This window comes from Mus pahari, chromosome 5 (genome assembly GCF_900095145.1).
Source record: "Mus pahari chromosome 5, PAHARI_EIJ_v1.1, whole genome shotgun sequence".
NCBI classification, from domain to species: domain Eukaryota; kingdom Metazoa; phylum Chordata; class Mammalia; order Rodentia; family Muridae; genus Mus; species Mus pahari.
Genome location: NC_034594.1, coordinates 124,451,170 through 124,476,210, shown reverse-complemented (window position 1 = coordinate 124,476,210; position 25,041 = coordinate 124,451,170). Strand labels below are relative to the sequence as shown.

The window sequence follows — 25,041 nt, the reverse complement described above, 5'->3', positions numbered from 1 at the left end:
TTGTTTGTTTGGTTGGTTGGTTGGTTGGTTTTTTCGAGACAGGGTTTCTCTGTATAGCCCTGGCTGTCCTGGAACTCACTTTGAAGACCAGGCTGGCCTCGAACTCAGAAATCCGCCTGCCTCTGCCTCCTGAGTGCTGGGATTAAAGTCGTGTGCCATTGTTATGTGGTAAACTCACTGACCTTTCTGGAGGTCACATGAGGTTAGAGAACACCGGGTAGGAACAGTCTAAACAAGGTCACATAGGAACTTAGAATGTCTAGTTACTAGCAGTTCTCATCATTCTAGCTTCCTTGACATTTGAGATCACTCAGACACTGGACCACCAACCAGGCAGCATGCACCAGCTGATAGGACATCTCCAACACATATACAGAAGAGGACTGCCAGATCTGGTTCAGTCAGAAAAGATGCACCTAACCCTCAAGAGACTGGAGGCCCCAGGGAGTTTAGAGGTCTGGTGGGGTGAGGGGTGGGGCCGACAGGGACACCCTTGTGGAGACAGGGTGGTGAGCAGGAGGTATGGGATGGGGAACAGTGGACGGGGAGGGGGATAAAATCTGGAGTGTAGAAAAAAAAAAGAAATAAAATTTAAAAAAGAAGAAATTGTAATAAAATTTAAAGTAAGAGAGAAAAGGAATTATAAATGTTTTTGTTTGTTTGTTTTTTGGTTTATTGAGACAGGGTTTCTCTGTGTAGCTCTGGTTGTCCTGGAAACTCACTCTGTAGACCAGGCTGGCCTTGAACTCTGAAATCCGCCTGCTTCTGCCTCACAAGTGCTGGGATTAAAGGCATGTGCCACCACTGCCCGCAGAAATTATAAATCTTATATAAAATATTAAAGTGCTGGCACAGAGTTGGAATTTATAGAAAGATATATCAGTCTCTATTAGAAGACAGAAAACAAAGCTGACCCCTAGTGCTCTCATTGTGTATAATGCAACTCTGTTTTTGTTTGTTTGTTTGTTTTTGCCTTTTCTCTTTAGCTGTAATACATTCCTTAGATTTCTCCAGTAATTTGATTAGGTCACTTTAGGGCTCTGAAGCAATTCAGTGATTTCTGAATAAAATTTTTCTGCCAAAAAAGCCTATTTGTTTATCTTTATGATGGATATTCCTCAGGGTGGCATATAATTCTGTGAAAGATGAGTATTTTAATGACTATAAACATTCTAAAGAGTATGACTTATATTTTATGACTTGGTAGCACAGGGCTTTTCTCTTCTAGAGGTGATTTCTCATATGGGGGCAGTTTTATCCCTCAGGGTGTTTATTAATGTCTAGAGACATTTTTGTTTGTCAGTGTGGTGCGGGCTGACAACATGATTCAGTGGATGAAGGCACTTGGCATCAAACCTGATGACCTGGTTTTGATTCCTGGGACCCACATGGTTAAAAGAGAAAGCTGACTTCCCCAAGTTGTTCTCTGATACACACATACACACACGCACACGTGCGCATACACATACACACACACACAGAGAAGGAGGGCTGGGGAAATGATAGCGGGCAACTTGAGTCCAGAGATGCTGTTATTAATTATACAAGACCTGACTCAAAACCCTTTTTCATTTCAGAGTTTTGAAACGCCATGTTCTTCAGTGTCATCTGAGAATATCCAAGATGCAGATGAAGAGGTTACCGATGCACTTATTTACTTTGATTATTTTAAAGAAATTCAGAGTTCATTCTTTCATTCTTTTGGGGTGTGTGTGATGTGGGACAGAATTTCATTTTGTAACTCAGGCTGATTTCAGATTTGTGATCCTCCTCCTGTCTTGGCCTCCTGAGTGCTGGAATTACAGGTATATGCCAGGGTGCCTTGCTAAATAGTTCCTACCTTTAGTAAAATGTCTGTAAAAACCTTGGTATGAAAATAACGATGTCTATTTAAACTCCATAAAAATTGGCTGGGTGTGGTGGGATACGCCTTTAATCCCAGCATTTGGGAGGCAGAAGTAGGCAGATTTCAGAGTTCAAGGCCAGCCTGGTCTACAGAGTAAGTTCCAGGACAGCCAGGGCTACACAGAGAAACCCTGTCTCAGAAAACCAAAAAGAGAAAAAAAGAAAAAAAAAAAAAAAAGAAGAAGAAGAAAACTCCATAAAAATTGTATCCAGGCCGGGCAGTAGTGGCACACACCTTTAATCCCAGTACTTGGGAGTTCAAGGCCAGTCTGGTCTACAGAGTGACTTCCAGGACAGCCAGGGTTAGACTGAGAAACCCTGTCTCCAAAAAAAAAAAAAAAAAAAAAGTCCTATGAATCGTATGGTTTACTAGGAAGTTCCGTTTGTCCAAGGCCATTTGTTGGAGATAGGGATGTAGCACAGTCAGTAGTATCTGCTTAGCAGTATAAGGTTCTGGATTTGATCTTAGCATTGGAAAAAAAGATACTTACTTACTTTTTGCTTTTGCTTCAGATAAGCTAATCTGTTTTAAACAGAGGGTGATGTTCATGGGCCACAAATTACTTTTATTTTAGTACAATGTTATGCTTTTGTATGTGTATACCTGGATTTGCCAAAATGTAGTGTGACCCTATAGGTTCTTTCTTTTTCTACTCAGCAGTAAGATGAACTTGTTAATGAGTAAAGATGATAGTTCACAGTATTGTATTTTTTTTCCTATTGCTTTATTTTCAGCCTCGAATCTCCTGACTAATCTTCACAAAATTATTCTGTATAATTTTATGTTGCCTTAGTAAATTAAAATTCAACATTTTCCATTTTTTCTTTAAACAATTATAAATAACCTTTAATTGTAATAGTTGTATTTTTCTGTCTTAAGAATCAGTGCTCCTTGATAGACTATCTGCTTTAAAGAGAATATATTCTTGTTTCTTCTTCTTCCTCCTTTTCTTGTTTAATTTAAAATTTGAGACAGTTTATCACCTTGTAACTCAGGCTGGTCTTGTATAAAGAAGACTGGCCTTGACTTCATGATCTTGTAGCCTCAGCCTTCTGAGTGCTGGAATTATAGGTGTGTGCCACCATCCCCAGGCCATAGTTTAATTTTTTTATATCAAGATATCATCAGAGAGATACTTCTAAAGTGAGAAGGATCTAAGATTTATAGTTCAGAGCCAAGGAGATGGCTTGTGGGTAAAGATGCTTGTGCACAAATACACTCTTTTGTTTCCCAGTACAAAATAAACTTTTAAAGTGTAATACAGTCAGTAATAAGAGGTATAGTGTTTAGTTTCTGATTGTTGATAAACAATATTAGAAATCTCAGGGACACTGGATGAGACTTTTTTTTTTTTTTTTTATGGAGCCAGGGATTGAATGCAGAGGTTCACATGTGCTATGTAAGCTTTCTGTCAGCTATAGCCTCAGGTCACACTCAGTAAGAGAAACCTGACTCAAGTACTATGAGGTGAGAAGAGAAATGAGAATGAACTTATTTTGATGTTTGTATACTAGGTTTTATATAAGGAACTTCACATGACTTAGATTAGTAATATATAATCCTTGCTGGTCTGTGGTAGTGCATACCTTTAATTCCAGCACTCAGTAGGCAGAGGCAGGCAGATCTCAGAGTTTGAGGTCAGCCTGGTTTACAGAGCAAGTTCCAAGAGAGCCAGGGCTGCATAGAGAAACCCTGTGTCCGAACAACAAAACAAAAATTCCTAAAGAAAATAGGTAAAATTTAATATTCTTTATAGTGGATAAATTAAGTTATAAAGTAGTGAAAGAGTTTGCTTTCCTGAGACTCCAGAAAGGAACTGGTTTTAAAACTGGTTATAAATCCATGTATTCTGTGAGGTATTTTTGTGATGTATTGCTTTCTTTTCGTATTAAATATCTTCAGTAAGTAACTCCCATACTTCACTGGAGTCTTTTACAATTTAGATGCAGATAGTAGAAGAGCTCCATGCTGCACGTGTGGGGAAAAGCGTGGATTTGCCTGTTGTTCCACCGTCTGGAGAGCTCATGAGCATGGAGATTGACCTGGTGGACGATGATGCACATCCTTCTGCTGGTGTACTCTGTATGTTAACTTATGATCTCTGCTTTTCTAAGAATTGATGTGTCAGAATTCAGATTTTACAGTGTATAGATGAAGATGCTAAAATGTGTTCACTTAAAATCATAATTGTGTATCTCTTATCTTGTTAGACCATTAGACATTTTCTTTTTCTTAAGAAGTAATAAAGTGATGTACTGTCTTTTATTCTTGCTCTTTTATAACTTTTAGTACTGATCAGATATACAGTTTGCTTAAAGGTATTATTTTCATGGTTTCCTTATTATTGTAAAGTTTTGATTATTTTAACTATTAGGAGCCAGTAATACCAATCAAAGTACTGGACATGGTGGTACATACCTGTTGTCCTAGCACTCAGGAGGTTGAGGCAGGAGGATTAACAGTTTAAGACCATATTGGAGTACATAGAGTTCCAGGACAGCCTTTTCTATATGGTCTTATATATTCCTTGTCTCAAAAATAAAAATAAATAAATAAATAAATAAGATTACCTAGATTAGTATACTATGTTGAATTCTCTGTAAAAATTGTAGTTCTACCTTTTGTTCATATTTAAAATACTCATATTTTACAAATTTCTAAGCATTTTTCTATATGATCTAAGAGGAAATTTAACCAGATCTTCACAGAGGTCCTATGAAATAATGCTCCTACTTTTTTTTTTTTTTTAAGCTTTATTTATTTATTATATGTAATTACACTGTAGCTGTCTTCAGACACTCCAGGAGAGGGAGTCAGATCTTGTTACAGATGGTTATGAGCCACCATGTGGTTGCTGGGATTTGAACTCAGGACCTTTGGAAGAGCAGTCGGGTGCTCTTACCCACTGAGCCATCTCACCAGCCCAGTGCTCCTACTTTTATATATTTTCTTTGTTTTATATATATTTAGCTTTTCAGTGATACGTTATTGAGGATATAATAAAATTAACTCAACTTCTTGAGTGCATAGCAACCAGGGATGCAGGATTTAAAACCATAGTTACTGCTGGGCAGGTCAATTTGTCATCAAAATATATCCCCAAACAGTTTATGATAGTTGATAGTTTACTGGTGTAGAAGCTTATGATTACTGGTTTATTTATTTTTATTTTTATTTTTTTTAGAATTTAAGTAATGGGAATTTTATAGTCCTGTGTAAAGGACTTCTTCCTATAAGAATGCTCCCAAAAGCACTTCTGTGGGTAGTTGTCTGGGCTTCCCTCTGTTGTTTGTTCCTGCATTTCTGCTTCACTAGGCCTTACCTTCTCTGACCTAGGTTCTTCTTTACCCTCTTTTTTTTTTTTTTTGATGGGAAATATAAATCAATTTTATTATATAACAAAATAATGGATATTCTCCTTCAATCTATTCAATGTAGCATGTCGTCTTAACATACTTTCATTCAAAGATTTAAATATAATGTATAGAAACCCTTAAGGAAAAATCCATTAACATACAGTTTTCCACAGATCCCCTCAAAAGGCTCATTCAAAAATGATCTATTTATATCTTTACCCTCTTCTGCCCAGCCTTCCCGGCTTAAACAAGGTTGTGGGTTCCCTAAGGGAACCCTTGACTGGAAATAAGTTTATGTGGCAGCAAGTGATGGGCCAGTTAGTCAGCAGCTGAGAATCCTATTACTGATTCTCTTAGAACATTAGGCTTACAAGACAGGCTTTAAATTTAAAAGAATTATCTGTACTTCTCTGATACCAAATGTAGTTATAATTTATTATTATCAAGTGTTGTGAAATACTAACTCTGCTCTTCTCTAGCAAATACTGCCTCGGACAAAAAGCTTCTAATTGTTATTGACACAAATATTCTGATGAATCATCTCACATTTGTTAAAATTTTGAAGACGACAGAAATACCAGGTATTTATAAACTGTTCATAGATTCTAATTTGCTTTTTTGAGTTGGTACTTTATATTAGCATAGTTGATTTTCTCACAGTCATACTCTAGCATCTGAAGTTTTTAAGAAGACTTGCGAAATCTAGAACACACTTTTAGATGGAACTTAACTATATTTTAAAATTGTTTATTGTGAAATTGTTTGCATTATAAATCTTGATTATAGGAGCCATGACTGCCAAATTAATTATTTTTGTTATCTGGTAATTTTTAATGTTTAAATTCTTAGCATTCTTTTGGCTTTTAGATCCTCTTTAAATTCCATATTTTAGTTATATCATTTATTTGTGTTATTTATTTGTGTTTTGTATGCATGCGTGCCTGTGTGTGTGTACATGTGTGTGCATAGGCACATATGTGCATGCCAAAGGATGTGTGTGGCAGTTAGAGAACCACTTGTAGACAACTTGTAGGAGTCTCTTTCTCCTGCCACCATGTGAGTGGCAGTGAGGCTTGGCAGCAAATGCACTTGCCCACCAAGGCATCACTATGGCCTGGAGACTGCACTTAAAACTTTGACTTCTATAGAAATTGGTTTAGTACCTCAATACATGCTGGATTCTAAAAAAAAAAAAAAAATCTTTCTATTTTTTAGGATTTGACACACTTGTGTTAATAATTCCTTGGGTGGTTGTGCAAGAGCTAGATCGTATGAAGGCAGGAAAATTACTAAAAAATGTCCAGCATAAAGCTGTACCTGCAATTCATTTTATCAACGACAGCCTCAAAAGTCAAGATAGAAAGCTATGGGGTCAGTCATTACAGCTGGCATCCCAAAAACTTTGTAAGTATTGTTTCTTGTGGGTGTGCCTTGATAAAGATTTGTTTGGGTACTTACTTATTTTTAGAAAGAAATGGTTTAAAAATGAAGTGTGTAGGTCTAGATTGTGGAGTGAAAAGAATGTTGTAGTAATTTATGGCTCATTTTGGGAATCCTTGATTTTGTTTTATTGTTTTTCCTACACTTTCTTAGGCTGTGTGTGTTAGTATTTCTCAGAGTGATAATAATAGTTTTATTCATACCTGGCTATACTGTAGAACTTTGGATCCCCATCTCTTTTTTTGTAATAGCTTACATTTCCATTCTATCTCTTCCTCTCCCTCTTCTCCCTCCCCCAACCTTTCTTCTTTCTTGTCCCTCTATCTTTTCTCCTCAGATCTTTCCCTCCTTTTCTGTCTTCTTTCCTCACTTTGTGTTTTCTGCCAAGGGGCCATTTTTTTTTCTTCCTTGTATTTCTCTAAATGCAGTGTTTTAGAGGTTAAAGAAAAGCAGACACAAGAAATTTAGTTACACATCTTGTAAACTGAGAAAATTTCAAGCAGGATGCAATTATGTGTTCTAATATTTGAGTAATGAGTTGAGACTAGAATTCATAGCTTTTGTTTTCTAGTCAGACCTTTCGTACTCAGATCATACTTCTGTCCTTTGAGTCTGGGCATTCAGAGTTGTGAAGACATTGTTTTGCATCTTCATTTTATTTAGTGAGCTTTCTGCCTTTCAGATGTATTTAAAAAAATAACTGCTTAGACAGTTTTAGCTTTACAACAAAATTGTGCAGAAGGGATGGAAATTTTTCTTATCCTTTCTAGTCCCATACCATATATAATAATTTTCTATTATAATCAATACCTCCACCAGAATAAGAAATATATTATAGCCAGATATGGTGGCACACGCCTTTAATCCTAGCAATTACGAGGCAGAAGCAGGCGGATCTCTGAGTTTGAGACCACCTTGCTCCACACAGTAAGCTGCGGGATAGCTAAGTACAGAGAGACCCTGTCTCAAAAAAGCAAAAAAAGGAAAAAAGGTATTACAGTCAGTGTATTACATCTACATTGTTGTGTCATCATCACCTAGTTTACATTGCGTGGGTTTGGAGAAATGTATAGTGATAAGTGTGTATCCACCACCAGAGTAGCTTCATTGCCTCAAAACAGATATTTTTAATTTGTAAATATTGCCTAGATTAATCAGGTGACATCAAAGTTATTTTCTGTATTTGTGTGGGTATATTTTTATGATGTGAATGTACACATGTGCGTGCGCGCGCGCGCGCACACACACACACACACACACACACACACACACACACACACACACATACACACACACACACACNGCACACACACACACACACACACACACACACACACACACACACACACATACACACACACACACACACCTACCTCTGTGAATAAGAAAGCCAGAGATTGATGTTTGGTGTCTTCCTTGAATCAGAAACTTACTGACTGAGCTATTGTCCCAGCCTACCTTGTCACCACCCCAGCTTTTTTCCCCCATTGCCTGGGTCTCACTCTAGGCCAGGCTAGCCTTGTATTTGTGGCAATCTTCCTGTATCAGCCTGTTGAAACAGGAATTACAAGCCTGCTCAAGTTCTCTCTAGATTTCTGATGTACTTACTGAGAGTTGCTTTGCTACATTTGCAGATGGACTGAGTGATGAGAACAATGATGATCGAGTATTAAAGTGTTGTCTTCAGTACCAGGAATTATTCCCGTGTTCTCTTGTTATTCTGTGCACGTGAGTTTCATAGTCATTTCATTTTTTAAAAATAATACCTTATGGCAAAGAATTTTTAGAAATTATATTTACCAACTCAGGGATCAAATAATATTTTATAAATCTACTATTAATCATGCTTAGCTATTATTTTTATGATATTATCCAGAGGAATGTGATAATAAATAGATGAAATTTCATTATAGTTTAATTTTTATAGTATTCAGAATACTTTTGAGAGAGGACGGGGAAAAATTGATATCAAAATCTTAAAGAACTTTTTAGTTGTATGAAGTAAGAAGTTGATTATTCATATACAAATAGAGGGTAACTTATGTTATATTACGTCATGAGTGCCTCTTCTGCAGTAAATTTGGGCTAGAATTTTAGACCTTTCAGTACTCAGCTATATGAATCTGCAGCTTTCCTAACTTAGCTTTCTTGTGTTTAATAAACAGAAGAATTGTGCTTCATAAGGTTTATCAGATAGTGTATGTAAAGGAATTAGGGTGGTGCCTAGCACAGGGTCATATCTTTTTTTTTTTTTTTTTTTTAATTGAGACAGGGTTTCTTGTAGTCATGTAGCCCTGTTTGGTCTACATGATTTTTGTTTTTTGTTTCACCAAGACTGGGTTTTCCTGTGTAATCCTAGCGTTCTGGAACTGGTTTGATAGACCAGGCTGGACTCAAACTCCGAGCTCTGCCTGCCTCTGCCTCCCTAGTGCTGGGATTAAAGGCCTGTACCCCAATCTCCTGGCTGGGCTAGAACTCTTATGTGGAGCAGGCTGGCATCAAACTCACAAAGAGCCACCTGTCTCTGTGCCCTGAGTAGTGTAATAAAGGTATGTGCTGCTGCCACACCCACTCCAGTGAAGTCTGTGAGGCATGCCCTAAAGCTTGGATGCAGTCCTGAGGCAAAAAGTTTCATGGAAACTTAGTCTCCTGGAGCCTTGGCATCCCATAGCACAAATGCTCCAGATTTGTCCTTGAGCGATAGTCGGTAATGCTACTGATTCAGATGAAATGCCTCCAGTATTGATAGACAGTGAAAGAAATCAGACATTGAAGTTTACTAGGTAAGAGGTAGAAATCTCAGGGCAAGTTCTACAAAGTAAACTTAGAATTACAGCCGAGTCATTCCCATATGCAGGAATTTACAATGGTCTATGAAGAAGGAGGGTTGTGGTTTAAAGAGGAACTACAGTATTACATTATTCATGAGCAAGAGCGAACCGAACCCCTTGCTACAAGCTTTCACAAGGCTCAGAGGAATAGCATAAATTGTGACTAGGGTGTGAAATCCTCACCTGACTCCCTAATGGCTGACTTTAGAAAGGGCTGCCTTTTATCTCAGTTGTAACCACTGCCTGGTTCCTGTCAGTCTTTATGTATGCATTTCTCTGTTTTGTGTCAGATAACTTCAGTGAACCTTGGTTGATGTGTCACCTAACTTCTTTGTTTTCTTCTGTAATATAAGTCTGATGCTTGCTTTGAGAAATTACATTCAGATACAGTACTTTCTCTGTGTTTGCGTCTGTTTGTTACCCTGCCAACTCCTAGTTCACCTGAACATTGAAGCCCTGGTTCTCCACAAGTGAGGGACCCACTGAGTCCAGTCTGTGGCATGCTGCCACACTCAACATCATTTTTCTTTTAAGAGATGATAATGTATATTGTATAAGTCATTTACTTGTACCTCCTACTGTGAGGATGCATTTGTTTTGTTGTCTGGATAATATTACAGTTATCATTTGTTGAGGTACTAAAAGGGAAAATTTTGACACCACAGTGTGTTATGCATTTTTTTCTTTTGAAGATTTGGAAAACAAATTCCATTTAAAGGAGAAAGTAAGTGAGAAGGTAGACTCCTCATGAAAGGAGGAACTCTGGAATCAGAATGCACTGCTGTGAATTAAGTGTTTACTTAGATTCAATTATTATCTTTAGCTCATATGACTCTTCTAAGCTCCATACTAATATATTCTCCTAATTTGATTGAAATCAATCATCACTAGGAAAAAAAAAAGAACTCTTGGTTTCTCTTAACCTATTCTTTAAGTGAATGAAAAGTACCACATTTTATCCATTTCCAAAGCCCTAAGTCTTGTTGCTATTCCATTTTCGCATACTCCAGTAACCTTGTTCTGTTGGGTCTCTGTTATCTCCCTGCCACATCCCCACATTAAAACATGCTATTTTCCCCATTCTACTTTTAATGCCATTATAGCTGCAACAGTTATTAGGTGTCTGCCATTCTTTCTGTCCTCTACATCTTTATTCACTTCCCATCTAACTTGATAATTTTTATGTAGTTTTTTGTTTTTGAGGGAAATTGTACTTAAATTGCAATGTGCAAATATATTATTAACTGCCAGCATTATTTAATTGATAGTGGCATAGTTTATATTTCTCTTAATATGTAAATTAACCCCATCACCCCAGAAAATACTGTTATGGCTTTCTCTCCTCCCACCCCACCCCTGCTTGTTTTTTAAAATGAAGCCTAGGAGCTGGAGAGATCTCTCAGCAGTTAAGTGCATGCACTGCTCTTGCAGAGGATCTGAATTTGGTTTCCAGCCTGATGCTGGGCAGCTTAAAACTACCTAAAACTTCAACTTCAGGGAATCTGACACAGCCTCTTCTGGCCTCTGTAGGTACCTGTGCATGTGACGCGTGCATGTGTGAGCAAACATATGCAAATACTGAAAGAAAATAAAAAGACCTCATATAAAACTTGTGTACTATACTATTGTTTATAGAGAAGTTTATAGAAGCTTCAAATAATATAAGCTTTAATCTTGTCATTTTTAATTATGGTTATGTGCATATGTCTATGTGTGGGTATGTACACGAGCGCAGGTACCTTCAGAGACCAGGGACATCTGGTACTGTTGACAAGCAAGTGACCTCTCTAGTCCTATGTTTCTATCAAGTTCATTTTTAATGTTTGTATTGATAATTAGTTATCAGCCTTGACCTGTGTGTTTGAATTGACGTATAGTTGATCTTCTAAAATGTTTTTGTTTTCCCCTAACCCCACCTTTAGGGATGATAGAAATTTAAGAAATAAAGGCCTGATAAGTGGTGTGAAATCACTCAGTAAAGAAGAACTAGATACAGAGATACTAAATTTAACTCTGAACACAGATTTGTGTCATCAGCCTTGTATTTCTAAGCAGCAGTTGAAAGCAGGTAATATTTTTACTATGAGTAATTGTAAATATGTCTTATGCCCTAATATTTTTGGTAACATTTGAAATTAACAACAACTTATTATCTTGTAAGTCTAAAATAATAGTAAGTTTAGAATGCTTGCTTATATGTATTAAATGAATACATGTAAGTGGGGGGAGGAGAATATGAGATGTGGTTTCTCTGTGTAGCCCTGGCTGTCCTAGAACTCGCTCAGTAGTTTAGACTGGCCAGGAACTCAAAGAGATCTGCCTGCCTCTGCCTCCTGAGTGTGGGATCAAAGATGTGTACTAGCACTGCTAGGCTGGAAATAGTCTTTGGAAGTGGAACTTTGTAATGCTTTTGTAAAATTAGTTTCATGTTCCTAACCCCCAATTAATACAGAAAAAGCAAATATCATACAACTCTAGTAAAATAGGTTTTGTTTATTTAAATTAATAAGAAATATAAGAACAATGCTGCTTTTTTATTAATCTATTGCGACTTGATATTTGGTGGACTGTTAAATTGCATGGCAGGCACTAGTGATAAATGGATCCTACCTCTCCCCTCTGTGGGAGCACTTTCCTGCAGTGCTTGGGAGTGCTAGAGTTCAGTTTCCAGCATTCACATTTGTCACAACCATGTAGAATTCTAGCTTCGGGGATCTGCCTACCTTTTCTGGCTTCTTTGTGGAGAAAGTAATTGTTGAGGATTTTAACATTAGATATGCTTTTATAGGTAATTGTATAAATATTAATGTTTCCTTCCCTTTTTGGGAGTAGTAGATCTTTGTTATGATATTCAAAATGACATTTAGGGGGAATTACAGGATTATTTATTTATTTGTTTAAGAGTAAACTTTTAGTTTGCTCATTACAGTCATCTTAAACCTTGGCTGGTGTTTGAAGAGAGATAAATCATTTAACATTTGAATTTTACTATAAGAAAATTTTAGTTATTCTTAGATATAAATGTATAATATTAATGAAATAGTAACAACTGAACTAATAAAAGCTTATTTTGAAAGAAAAAAACATGAATTTACATAAGCCAGAAACTTTGGTAATTTTAAATTGATTTATTGAAACTGGATTGAAATAATGTACTGTTTTGGGGAAGAAAACCAATTTTGGTATAACTGCTATATATTTGAAAGACGAACGGAAAACAAGGCATTCTTGTAATTTGAAAATAATAAAATTCATCTCAGCACTGAGAAGTAGAGTGGACACAAATTCCCTCCCCAACCAAGAAACTATTTGTGATACCTGCTGGAAAAGAGGAAGTCAGTTTTCTCCAGTGAAGTCTTACTGGGTATATCAACTATAGTCCAGGAGCAGTTGGCTAACACGAAATGGACTCTTTTTTTTTATTTATTTATTTTATTTTTATTTTCTCCTCTTCTGGACTTTTTGTTTTATTGTTTCATTTTGCAGGTTTTTTTTTTTTTTTTTTTTTGGTCTTACTGGGTTTTTTTTGTTGTTGTTGTTTTGATTTTTTTATTTAATAATAAAAAGCAGTACCTTAATGTTAAGAGATGGGCAATGTAAAACAAGACCACTTGCTGCACACACACACAAAGAAAATAATACAATTGGTTTTGGTTAAAATGACATATTTCCCCCCCCCCCCATATTTCTATTTGAGTAAAAAAGCATTTTAGGGTGTTTATTTGTCTTGGTAAATAAAACCCCTGAGCGTTGACTGAGGCTGTAGCTCACTGGGAAAGTGCTTGGCTAGCACTAGCATCTCTTCCTTCATGGCTGATCCTAGTCTCACACAAACCTGTCACGGTATACATGGTTGTAATCCAGCACTGGGCAGTGAAGATGAGGACCTGGAGGTCAAGGGCATCCTCAGTAGTATAATAACTTTGAAACCTGCTTGTACTGTTTGAAGTCCTGCCCCCCAAAACAAAACCAGAGTTAACCTCCTCTTTTAGTAACACCTGAAACTTTGTTTTAAAGAAGTACCACCAGTAGAAGAGACTTGTAAGGAAGAATCTGCAAATTCTGGGCTGTCCATTCTACTTGAACGTATTATTTGTGATCTTGAAAAATGTCTTGGGACAGCTTTATCTTCAATATTAGAAACAGAAATGAAAATTGCTTTTGGAAATCTTTGGATGGAGGTACCTATTTAACTATATTAGTTAAGATTTCTTTCTATTATTGATGATTTGTTATATTTGTAATAAATATCTTAGAATGATATTTGTGAAAGTTAAAAAGCTTTACATTAATCCATATCTCACATTTTCTCTAAATTTTATAACTTAGAAAATTTTAAATTGATTTTATGTATTTATTTTGTGTTTGTGTGCGTATGTGCACAAGTGTGTGTATGTGTGCAAGCATGTGTTTGTCTTGGTGGTCCTGTGGAAGTCAGGACTGTCCCGAGCTAAGTTCTCGCCAGCAAGAACACACTCGGACAACCGGATTCTTCTGTGGCAAAGCTTTATTGCTTCATCATGAGGAAGACCCCGAGCCCCAGAAATGGTGCAGCTTATATATGTCTTAGTGTGGCGTGTCTGCACCTGGTTGGCTGCTTGCTCATAATTTCAAAAGTACACCCCGGGATGGGTCGTGACTTGGCGCGAATTCACCCTTGCACTTGCGCACATTAATTATTTATAGTTATGAACAACAAAGGCCAACGCCATCCTGTAATGACGATTGCTCACAGCTCTCTACAAGGACAAGTTGGCAGGAATTGGTTCTCTTTTTCTATCATGTAGGTCCTCTGGATTAAACTGAGGTTGTTGAGCTTGGTGGCAAATGCCTTAATATGCTGAACCATCTTTTGATAATTATATGATAAACATTTCTTAAAGGTTAGGATTAAGCCAGGCAGTGGTGGCACACGCCTTTAATCCCAGCACTTGGGAGGCAGAGGCAGGTAGATTTCTGAGTTCGAGGCCAGCCTGATCTATAGAGTGAGTTCCAGGACAGCTAGGGCTATAGAAAGAAACCCTGTCTCACCCCCCCTCCAAAAATAAAGAAGAGGAGGTACTTTACATGATGAGTGTGTTTTTGTTTTAAATTAACTAATAGTTATTCTTTTTTAAAAAAAATTAGCTAATAGTTATTGTGCATATACTATATACTATTTGATACATTGGTCTCCTAGAGCTTAAATTAAATCCTTAGAAGTCTTGCACAAGGACTAAGGATATAGCTCAGTTGGTCGAATGGTTGCCTAGCATGCATGAAGTTACAGGCTTTATTCCTAATGCCACATAAACTGTGTGTAGTGGCACATGCCTATAATCTTAGGAGTTGAAGGTAGAGGTAAGAGGATCAGGGGCTCAAGATCATCTTTGGCTATGTTGGAGCTTAGGATACAAGAGACCTTGTTTTCAAATAAAACAAGTCGTCAATACTTCCCTTACTCAGTTTAATTCGGTCAAAATGTTTGACAAAATATCTGTATATTTGATTTTTATGCCTTGTAAATATGAGAGTAAACATGATCATAATAAGATATTTTGAGTTTCTTTAACTTAATATCTTTTCTACATTTAAATAAAACACCAAATTTAGCCAGCATGATTTTTTTTTTTAGTTTATTATTTGTTTCAAATTCATATTTGTAGCTAGGAGAAATGTTACAGCCTACTAATTATAGCTGAGGTATTTATTCCAGCTACTCAATAAGATTTTAAACTTGCCAGTGTAATATGTTTGCTGCCTAATGATCAAATGCTGATCCAAAAATAATAAAGAATAATAAAAAGGATCTTGAAGGATTAGTATAAATTGGATATTTCATAGAAATATGGATGATTCAGAAAAAGGCATTGACATCTTCCTGAATTATTTATAAATATATCTATCAATTATCTATGTCTTTGTAAGTGTAGCAAATGATAATAGTTTGATTTTTTTTTTCTGTGTAGATTTCCCTCTGGTAGTATGAAGTATTTAGATTATTTTGATTATGGAAAGGACCACATAGAAAAGTAGATTGAAAGGCTGAGTGGTTACTGAGTGGCACTTGTTCTTGCATAGAACCCAGTCAGGTCCCAGCATTCACATGTCCACCCACAAACCGTAACCCCAATTCCAGGGAATCTGATGTTTTCTTCTGGCCTCTGAAGGAACCAGGGACACACATGGTACACAAACATGCAGGAAAACTCATACACATTTTAAAAAAGCATTAAGTTTTTAAAAAGCAGGTTGAGGTACCTTTCTGGTTTAAAACTATGCTTCTTCACTAGTTAGAGTTTTCTTTCTTTGTGTACTAAAAAGTTATGAAACTAAAGGTTACTAATAGGAATTTTATGAAATCAGTCTGTGATAGATGTACAGTTTAAAATTGTGACTAGCACTTCTTACTTTAAAAATAGTCTGACTAGCTATATTTCTATTAGGGATATGATAGAAGTTCCTACATTGGCGTGTTTACATAGTAGTTAAAACAAATCAGTAGATAATGATTTTGTAATACTTTCTAGGTGCTGTATTTGAAACCACCATGGACTCTCATAAATCTATTACAGTGCTTTAAAAAACATTGGCTGGCTGTATTTGGATTAATTATGGAAAATAACTTGCTTGTAACTATTGAGAGCCTATATGAAAATCTCTGTAAAGGTATGAGTCTTTTATTTTCTTTCACAGTAGTTGGTTAAAGTATTAAGTCAGTCTAGTGTGGTGGCACATGCTTGCAATCCAAGCACTTGGGAGGTGGGGCGAGAGGATCAGAAGTTAAGGTAAACTTCTATTATATAGTGAGTGCAAGGCCAGCCTAAACTATATTGGATTCTTTCTAAAAAACAAACAAACAAACAAAAAAATCAACCAAACATGGGCTGAAAAGATGGTTCAGTAGGTAAAGTACTTGCTATATAAGCGTAATGACTGCTGTTCAGATCCCCAGAGCCCAGAAAAGGCTGGGAGTGGCAGTGTGCTCTACTAGTGCTTGGGAGATGGAGACCAGTACACTTCAGGGGTTTGCTGGCTAGCTAGTTCAGCAAGAGCTCCAAGTGATACACTGTTTGAGAAAATAAAGTAGAGAAACAATTGAGGAATACTTCAGGATGTCAAGCACATGCATGCATAGGCACCTCACAACATACCATGTGTGCACATGCATGCAACACATGTGCACACACACTCATGCAAACATTAAAAAGGCTGGGGAGATGTCCAGTCAGTAAAAGGCTGGGGAGATGTCCAGTCAGTAAAATGTTTATAAAACAAGAATGATGAACTGAGTTCAGTACAGCACCCATGTAAAAAAGGTGGGTGTGGTAGTTTGTGCCGTGCTGGGGAGGCAGAGACAGGATCCCTAGGGCTTGTTGGCTAGTCATCTAGCTCCAGGTTCAGAGTTTTGAGACCCTGCCTCAAAAATGAGGTGGAAAGCGAGGAATCAACCAAACCCAGAGCTTATCAATATGGCTCCCCTCTTGCTAGCCAACTTGCTCTGGTGATCCCATTTCTTCCCCTTGAGTTTAGATGTACAAATGTGTGGGTCACCACAATCACCCAGCATTTCTAGGAGTTCTGGGGATTTGAACTCTGGTCCTCATGATTGTACAACAAATACTTTAACTATTGATTGAGTCATCTCTTCAGCTCCACGGTCGGCTTTTAAAGAAGTATGTATTAATAAAAGTTACATATTCACAATGTCTAGAAACATTAACAATTATTATGGATGGTTTCAAAAATTCGTACCTAGCTGTTATTGTGTGATTGTCTTCTTAAGTATGAGCAGTATTAAAAAAAAAATGGATGAGCAGTATTCTGCCCTTACATGAGCTGAAAGGTGATGTTTAGTTGTTATTTGCAGTAGGGAGAAAAACTAAAGATATGATGGCTATATTTTTTTTCTTTTTGTTTTTCAAGACAGGGTTTCTCTGTGTTGTTTTGGCTGTCTGGGAACTAGCTCTGTGGAACAGGCTAGACTTGAACTCACAGAGATCCACCTGCCTTCCTCCTATTGGGATTAAAGCATGTACTACCACTGCCTGGCTTGGCTATATGTTCTATTAAAAATTATTTTTGCAGTTATTGGGAGCCTAGTTATTGGCTCTTGATCTGGATAAATCTGATACCCCTTGTTTAGTGGCTTATGGAGAAAATATAACTCCTTTTCTAAGGTAATTTTGTTTGTTTTGAGATATGATCTTAAGACATGAGCTGGCCCTGAATTCAGTATGTAGCTTAGGATGACCTTGAGCCCATATTTTTCCTGCTTTCCCTTCATGTGCTGAAATTACAGGTGTGTACCACCATTTCCAGCTTGTAAATTGATTTTAAATTAAAAAAATAATGATGTATAATGTTGCTTACTGTCTTTGAATAGCAGTGCCCATAGTTCTTCCATTGTACATGGATATGACTTCAGTATACCAAGCTTAGTTAATTAATGTCCTTATCTCAATTCATGGAGAAGTGTTTAGAAATGACTGGTTAACTTTTGACTTTGTTTCTATGTGAAATTTTTGTTTTTATTATATATGTATAGAATTTATCCTTATTTTTCTTTCCTTCAGAATTTTAACAAACACTGTTTTTCTCTTTTAGTTTTTTTTTTTGAGACAGCTTCTAGTGTCTCAAATGTCAGATTTGGGGCTTGCCAAATAGCTCAGCCAAATAGCTGAGGCTGGCCGTAATCTTCTCTTCAGCCTCTCAGGTGCTGAGATTTCTGTGTGCCAGTGTACCTATTAATAAAGCCTTTTTGTAAGTGGAAATTGAATTGATTCAGCATATAAGGCCTATTAAACACAGGCTACCTTGGAAAAGCACTATTTAAAGAAGCTATACCAGTTAGGTCTTCCTTAGATTTATGCAGTTCATCAGCTCCACAGCCTGTTCCACATAGAGCATCTTTCATTTTTTTCCCCAGAGAAATTTAAACTAGCCATTGACTTTTAAAAGAACTTAGTGTTCTTATCAGGAAAATTGCTGATTTGGTGTGGGAGTTAAGAGTATGGATAAAGTGAAGAGTCTTGGCTATAATCATCCTAGTAAGTTAGAATTGTTTTTGTTTTTTCTTTTAAAGATCTATTTATTTTATGTATATGAGTACACTGTAGCTGTACAGATGGTTGTGAGCCTTCATGTGGTTGTTGGGAATTGAATTTAGGACTTCTGCTCACTCTGGTCGACCCTGCTCTTTCAGTCCCCGCTCGCTCTGGCCCAGAGTTATTTATTATTATTCATAAGTACACTGTAGCTGTCTTCAAATGCACCAGAAGAGGGCATCAGATCTCATTACAGGTGGTTGTGAGCCACCGTGTGGTTACTGGGATTTGAACTCAGGACCTTCGGAAGAACAGTCAGTGCTCTTACCTGTGGAGCCATCTCACTAGCCCCTAGAATTGTTAAATTTTGCTGGGTGTGGTGGCACATGCCTTTAATCCTAGTACTTGATTACAAGGCTATATAGCAAGTGTGGTCTATACAGCAAGTTTCAGGCCAGCCTGGTTACACAGTGAGACCGTGTCTCAAAATATAAAATGATATAAAAAGAATTACTGAGTAATTATTAAAATGTCTTTTTAAAAAAGGTCTTTATTCTTTTTATTTTATATGGATATTTTGCCTTGTCATTCTGTACATAAGCATGGATGCCAGAAGAGGGCACTGGAGTTAAGGTTGCTGACCACAACACGGGTGCTGAGAATCGAATTCACATCCTCCACAAGTACAAGAGCTCTTAACAGCTGAACCATCTCTCCAGCCTTTAAGATTATTTTAAAATTCTACTTGACTCTTCAGAATCTCATAAGCTGATTCTTATATGTAATACACAAGGATGCTTTATTCATTTTTAACTCACTTTGCCAAGGAAAGCCGTGTTCAGATGTAAATATAATAGTTTCTAGAGGTGAGGGTATAGGTCAAATAGTGAAGTGCTTCCACATACTCATAAGGTGCTGAGTTTAATCCTCAGAACTCCTGTAAGAAAGCTAGGTGCAGTAGTGTGTATTTGTATAGAAGGACAGGAGAGGGGACAGATGGATCTATGGGGATTGCTGGCTAGCTACCCTAACCTAATTAGGGGAGCCCCAGGCCAGTGAGGGACCTGATTTAAAAGCACCTGTGAGGAAAAACACCTGAGGTTGGTGTGTGTTTGTGTCTCTGTGCTTGTGTCTGTTTGTCTGTGAAAACAGCTTTCAAGCCTATGAATATTAAAACAGAAGCAAACCAAACATTAACACATGAAGATTTTGCCTAACACATGAAGCAACCACCTATCATTATGCTTCAATGATGAAAAGATACATCTTTTCTCTCATTCATTTTATGATATTAAAATTTATTTTGTTTTCAAATTTTTGTTTGTTTGTTTCAGACAGTTTTTCACTATGTAGACAAGTCTGGTCTTGAACTTGTAGCAATTTCCCTGCCTCTAAGTCTTGAGTACTGAAATTATAGGCATGCACCTCTATGTCTGGCTTTTTTTTTTTTTTAAAATAACTTTAAACCTTTGAAATTATTGTCCCCAATAACTTGGTAATTTAGTGGAAATGTTTGAGCCTATTGAGAGAAAGCTATTATGGTAGGTTATCTTATGCTACAGGAAGAAAATTCTATTTTCTTTTGCTTCTTATTGTAGCCCAAAGTTTTTGTGTATTAGCTGAACTTTTGTGTACAAACAGATAACATACTATTTTCAATAAGCCTTATTTTATATATGATAGAATTTCAAGTTGCTTGTCTCTTAACATGTGATACTCACTCCTCTGTAATAGTCATCTGGATGTGAGACAGTTTCATCTTTGAAAACTCTATGCTTGGGCTTTGTGTTTAGTGATTAATCCTTTTTACTGAAGAATAAAATATCTTACTTTTCTTTACTTTGAAGTTGACTATGTTCAGCAAACTAGAATCTGAATACAGAATACTAGAGTCAGTATGAACACTTTGTCTATGAATGTGTTCAATTGTTGCTTTCTATATCAGAAAGATATAGTTTTGTAAATGTCTTCTCTGTTTAAGTTGTAAAATTAATACTTGACTAGTGTTTCAAGGGATTGTTGTGTTATATACCTGTTCTTTCATATTTTCCTTAATTTTTCTCTTACCAGCAAATAAGGCAGTGGATTTTACAACAGTGAAATTCTTGCTTCAGGATTCTAAAAGTTTGTTACATGCCTTCAGTACAAGGTCAAATTATGATGGAATTCTTCCCCAGACTTTTGCTCAAGTAAACAAACTACTACAAGTACTCGCAGAGGTGAGATCCCATGGATTGTTATTTAGAGTAGCTCATCATTCATTCCAAACATGAATTTAGTGGCCAAATATAAAAGGATTCTATTACTTTTACTTATTCTAGTATTCTAAAGGCTTTAAGTAAATACCAAGTACATTGAAATATAGGCAAGTCTTATCACAGGTTATGGAACATATACCTTTTATAGAAGTTGTATCACAATAGTTGTTGAAGTATTTATTTACTTGCTTATTTATTTAATTTTTTGAGGTAGAATTCACCTAGTCTCAAATACATGCTCTTTTCTTTTTAGGACTTTATAGTATAGAGATTATGGATATACACCACTATACACTTTAGATTTTTTTTCTTGTTGATTTTTTTATTATTTCCTTTATGGACAAGAGAAAGTTGTACACACAAAAAAGAGGGGCTGAGAGATGTTGCTCTTGCAGAAGATGTAGGTTCAGTTCTCAGCATTCATATGGTGGCTTAAAACCATCCTTAAATTTAATTCCAGGGGTTTTGACACCATCTTCTGACCTCTTCAGGTACCAGGCATGCCTCTGGTACAAATATATGCATGCAGCCAAATACTCATACACATAAAATAATTTAAAAGAACAAAAAAGTAAGTTTTTTGGATTTTTTTTTTTTTTGAGACAGGGTTTCATGTAACCCAGGCTAGCCTCAGATTTGCTATGTAGCCAAGGATACCTTAAGTTCCTGATCCTCTTACCTTTATCTCCTGAATAATGGGATTATAACTGAGTACTATCATTCTTGTTTATATAGTGCTGGTTATCTAATCCAGAGTATCAATCAACTTAGATACATCCTGAACCCTAAAATATATTTTACTAAGAATTGTTTGTATAATTCATTTAGATTGATACAAGCCTTTTTTAAAAAAAAGGTTATTTGTTTTATGTATATAAGTACACTGTAGCTGCCTTCAGATACACCAAAAGAGGGCATTGTATGCCATTATAAATGGTTGTGAGCCACCATGTGGTTGTTAGGAATTGAACTCAGGACCCCTGGAAGAGCAGTCAGTGCTACTAACCACTGAGCCATCTCTCCAGCCCCTGATAAATGCCTTAAATATTTATTTATGTCTCTAACTTAAACAATAAATACATTATTTCCAAAATACAATATCTTAATTGAACTTCATAAATACTAGGTATAATTAGTTTTGACTAATTAGGTATCCCAATTTATCAAGACTGTTCACCATCTATTTGCTTCTGAGAAACCTAAGATGAAACAATGAATTCGCCCCATTTTTAGCTGTCTATCTAAGAGGGTGGAGGTAGGAAAAGGATGAAAATATCCATGTCTTATTAGCTTTCCAGACACCAAAAAAATATGATGAACCACTATGTTAGAGTAATTCAAATCAATTTTGTTGATTAGGTTTAGATTTTACATGTTCAGGGCCCTGACCTGTGGGTTTTTGTTGCTGTTTCATTTTTTTGCCTCTAGTACTTTAAATTCTTTGAATCTTTAAACTGCCCCTACTTGTAAATAAGTACAGTAATAATTCTTAACTTAGAGTTTCCATAAGAATGAGCTAAGTTACTAAAGAACTTAGTACCTAGCAAACAGTGCTATGTAAGTGTTTATTTAAAAAAGAAAAAAAGAAAGAAAGAAAGCCCAACTTGAATGACTCCTGCTTGCATGTCTGTGGGTATACTCTTGATTTAAGAACCAGAGCAAAGGAGAAATAGGTAAATGCTTAACTCTAAATGTTTATGGTAATTAAAACATTATCTGAGTTATAGGCATAGCTCAGTGGGAGAGCTTGCTTATCACGGACAGAACCCTGAGTTCCATCCCATACTTCCACAAAAGTTAACTTCAGGAAAAGAATATCGGTCCATTATGTATGCTTATTAAGTTCATAATTTAATATAAACAGGTAAAATGATATCATCTGTTTGCTTTTTGTCCCACAAAATAGAGTATGGTAAAACCTGTGCACTTGGTGTGAGATTGTAACCTTCTTTATATATTACTGAGAATCAAAGCTTCTTTAGACATCTTACCATCTTTTTTAATCTTTATATTTCTTAATTTCCTCCACTTAAAAATCTAAATTGTTTATGTTGCATAGGGTTTTGGTTCTAGTACTGGGTATTCATGAGAATTTCGTGAGCTAATATAAAACCTTTCAAGATCTATATACAGCATATTTGCATAAATAGTAAGTTACTTCTTATAGTGTTAAATATTTTATTTAAAACATAAAAGTAGTAAGATATGAAGTTGAGTTACTGATTAGTTTTGAACTCATCCTTTTATTAATGTGGAAACTTAACCCTAGGGAAATAAAGTATTGTTTTGTGTTGGCCAACTCTGCCGAGGCATTGGAGTTGGCCTAAAAGTGTGGTTAATATATCCAGTGAGACTCCGTGGAGAAAACTAATTTTGCCTTTATATGCAGGTGTCAATTGCAAACAGCTTCTTGGTTAGGTATGAGAGCCCCTGTCCACTTGACCCTCCTAGTCCTCGGACCCTATCTGTCTTGAACCTGTGCAGGCCTTGTGTGTGCTGCCAATGTTTCTGAATTCATGTGCTTCAATCTTGTGTCTACAAGACAGTTTCTTTGGGATAATATATCAACTGTGGCCCTTAAAGTTATTCCATCTCCTATTCCACATAGATCCTTAAGCCTTGAGGGGAGGGCTTTGATGACGAAATCCCATCTAGGACTGAGTACTCCAAAGTGTCTCTCTCTTTGCACATCTTCCAGTTGTGGGTCTCTGTTATTTCCTGTCTAGTGCAAGAAGACCTCTCTGATGAGGTCTGAGCAAGGCACTGAACTATGGGTACACCGTTATGCCATTAAGCATCACTTTATTGCTGTGGTTCTTTTAGCAGAATATAGTACTAGGTTTTCCCTAGGCTCATGACCTATCTAGTATCAGGTTCTTGACCACTTTAGTAATATCAGAGATGGTTCCATCCTAAGAGTGGGCTTTAAATCAAATCAGAAAGTAGTTGATTATTCCATAACATTTGTGTCCCCATCATGCCAGTACATTGTAGCTGGGAAATGCTGATTTCCTTTCTCTTCTGCTAGCATGCAGTGTACCTTCCGTCCTGTGAGCACTAGTCACTTGTAGCAAAGGCTCTATCTAGGTAGGCACCAGCTCTACTTCTCTGTGATCTATGGTATATGTGAATGCTGTCTTCAGCAATAGGGTTTCCATGGGGCTCCTTTGACCAACAGTTGAACAAGATGTAACCCATTCCTGACATTGGAGATTTTACATCTCCAATTTGGCATAAGATGCAGTATTGTCTCCCTCATTATTTGGTGACTCTGTTTAGCTTCCTTCCATATATGTATATGTTTGAGGAAGCTTCTGCAGTAGTAGCTTTCTATATGGATTCAAATGGCTCTTAGTGTTAGGAGTCCCTCTCCAGATTTCCTTCTTTACCCTTTTCTTCCATTCTCCCTACTTAATTATCCTATTTTATGTAATTCTCTTCATAACAATATAGTAAACAATATTCTTAATTGACATTTGCATGTTAGGTAAGAAAGGCTACTATGGTAGGAGGTCAAGCAGTATTTGATTTAAATAGAAAAGGAAAATATCTTTTCTAAGTCTAATACTTTTATAGGAATATTCTGTACATATGAAAGAAAAGGAAAACAGTACCCAGTATGTCTGGAAAGCTGGTATCTCTGTTTCCTCAGTTGCTAGTGAAGGATTGGTATGCATTTTATGTAATTCTTATGTCACAGGTCAAGACAAAACTTAAGCCAAATTCTTCAGAAAGCACAATGAATAAAAAGCAGGAAGACACCTCTTTGATGAAGCTTCATAACCAAGATGTCAACGTTTTCTTGGATTCTAATCTTCCCCAGCTCACCAGGCATCAGGAAGTCTGGTCTGTCCTGGAGAACGTTTGGATGTCAATATATCAGAACAGGTATTAAATTCCCAAGACGTTCAGCTCTGCTGTTACAAGTTTGGTTTTTATAGGGTTTCTGTTCATATTTTCACTGAAGTTAGTGTTTGGGTTATGAGTTTATTGTGCTGGATTGTTAAACTAAGGGCCTTTTGTCAAATTGGTATGTTAGAAATGTAAAGTTTCTATATCTAGACACTATTCATAGAAATTTAGATTCAGTAGGAGAAAGGTAAATCTGAGAGTGCATTAGAACATCTCTCCAGGTGATTCTGATGTAATCAGTATGAGGAGCGTTGCTTGCTGTATTAGTCAGGGTTCTCTAGAGTCACAGAACTTGCAGATAGTCTCTATATA

General features: G+C 36.5%; 1 protein-coding gene across 5 annotated transcripts in view; it reads left to right on the top strand.

Moving 5' to 3' along the window:
- Swt1 (SWT1 RNA endoribonuclease homolog) overlaps window positions 1–25,041 on the top strand; it is a 62,887-nt gene that overhangs the window by 22,166 nt on the left and 15,680 nt on the right. For all 5 annotated transcript variants that reach the window (XR_003843903.1, XM_029539129.1, XM_029539133.1 and 2 more), the window contains 10 exons: window positions 1,578–1,637; window positions 3,850–3,988; window positions 5,742–5,843; window positions 6,478–6,666; window positions 8,337–8,430; window positions 11,456–11,601; window positions 13,551–13,714; window positions 16,043–16,181; window positions 20,630–20,778; window positions 24,518–24,705. Coding sequence is in view for 4 of the 5 variants with exons in the window: in XM_029539129.1 (XP_029394989.1) it covers window positions 1,578–1,637; window positions 3,850–3,988; window positions 5,742–5,843; window positions 6,478–6,666; window positions 8,337–8,430; window positions 11,456–11,601; window positions 13,551–13,714; window positions 16,043–16,181; window positions 20,630–20,778; window positions 24,518–24,705 (1,370 nt within the window). In the remaining variant the exon portion in view is untranslated. The remainder of the gene's footprint in view (window positions 1–1,577; window positions 1,638–3,849; window positions 3,989–5,741; window positions 5,844–6,477; window positions 6,667–8,336; window positions 8,431–11,455; window positions 11,602–13,550; window positions 13,715–16,042; window positions 16,182–20,629; window positions 20,779–24,517; window positions 24,706–25,041) is intronic.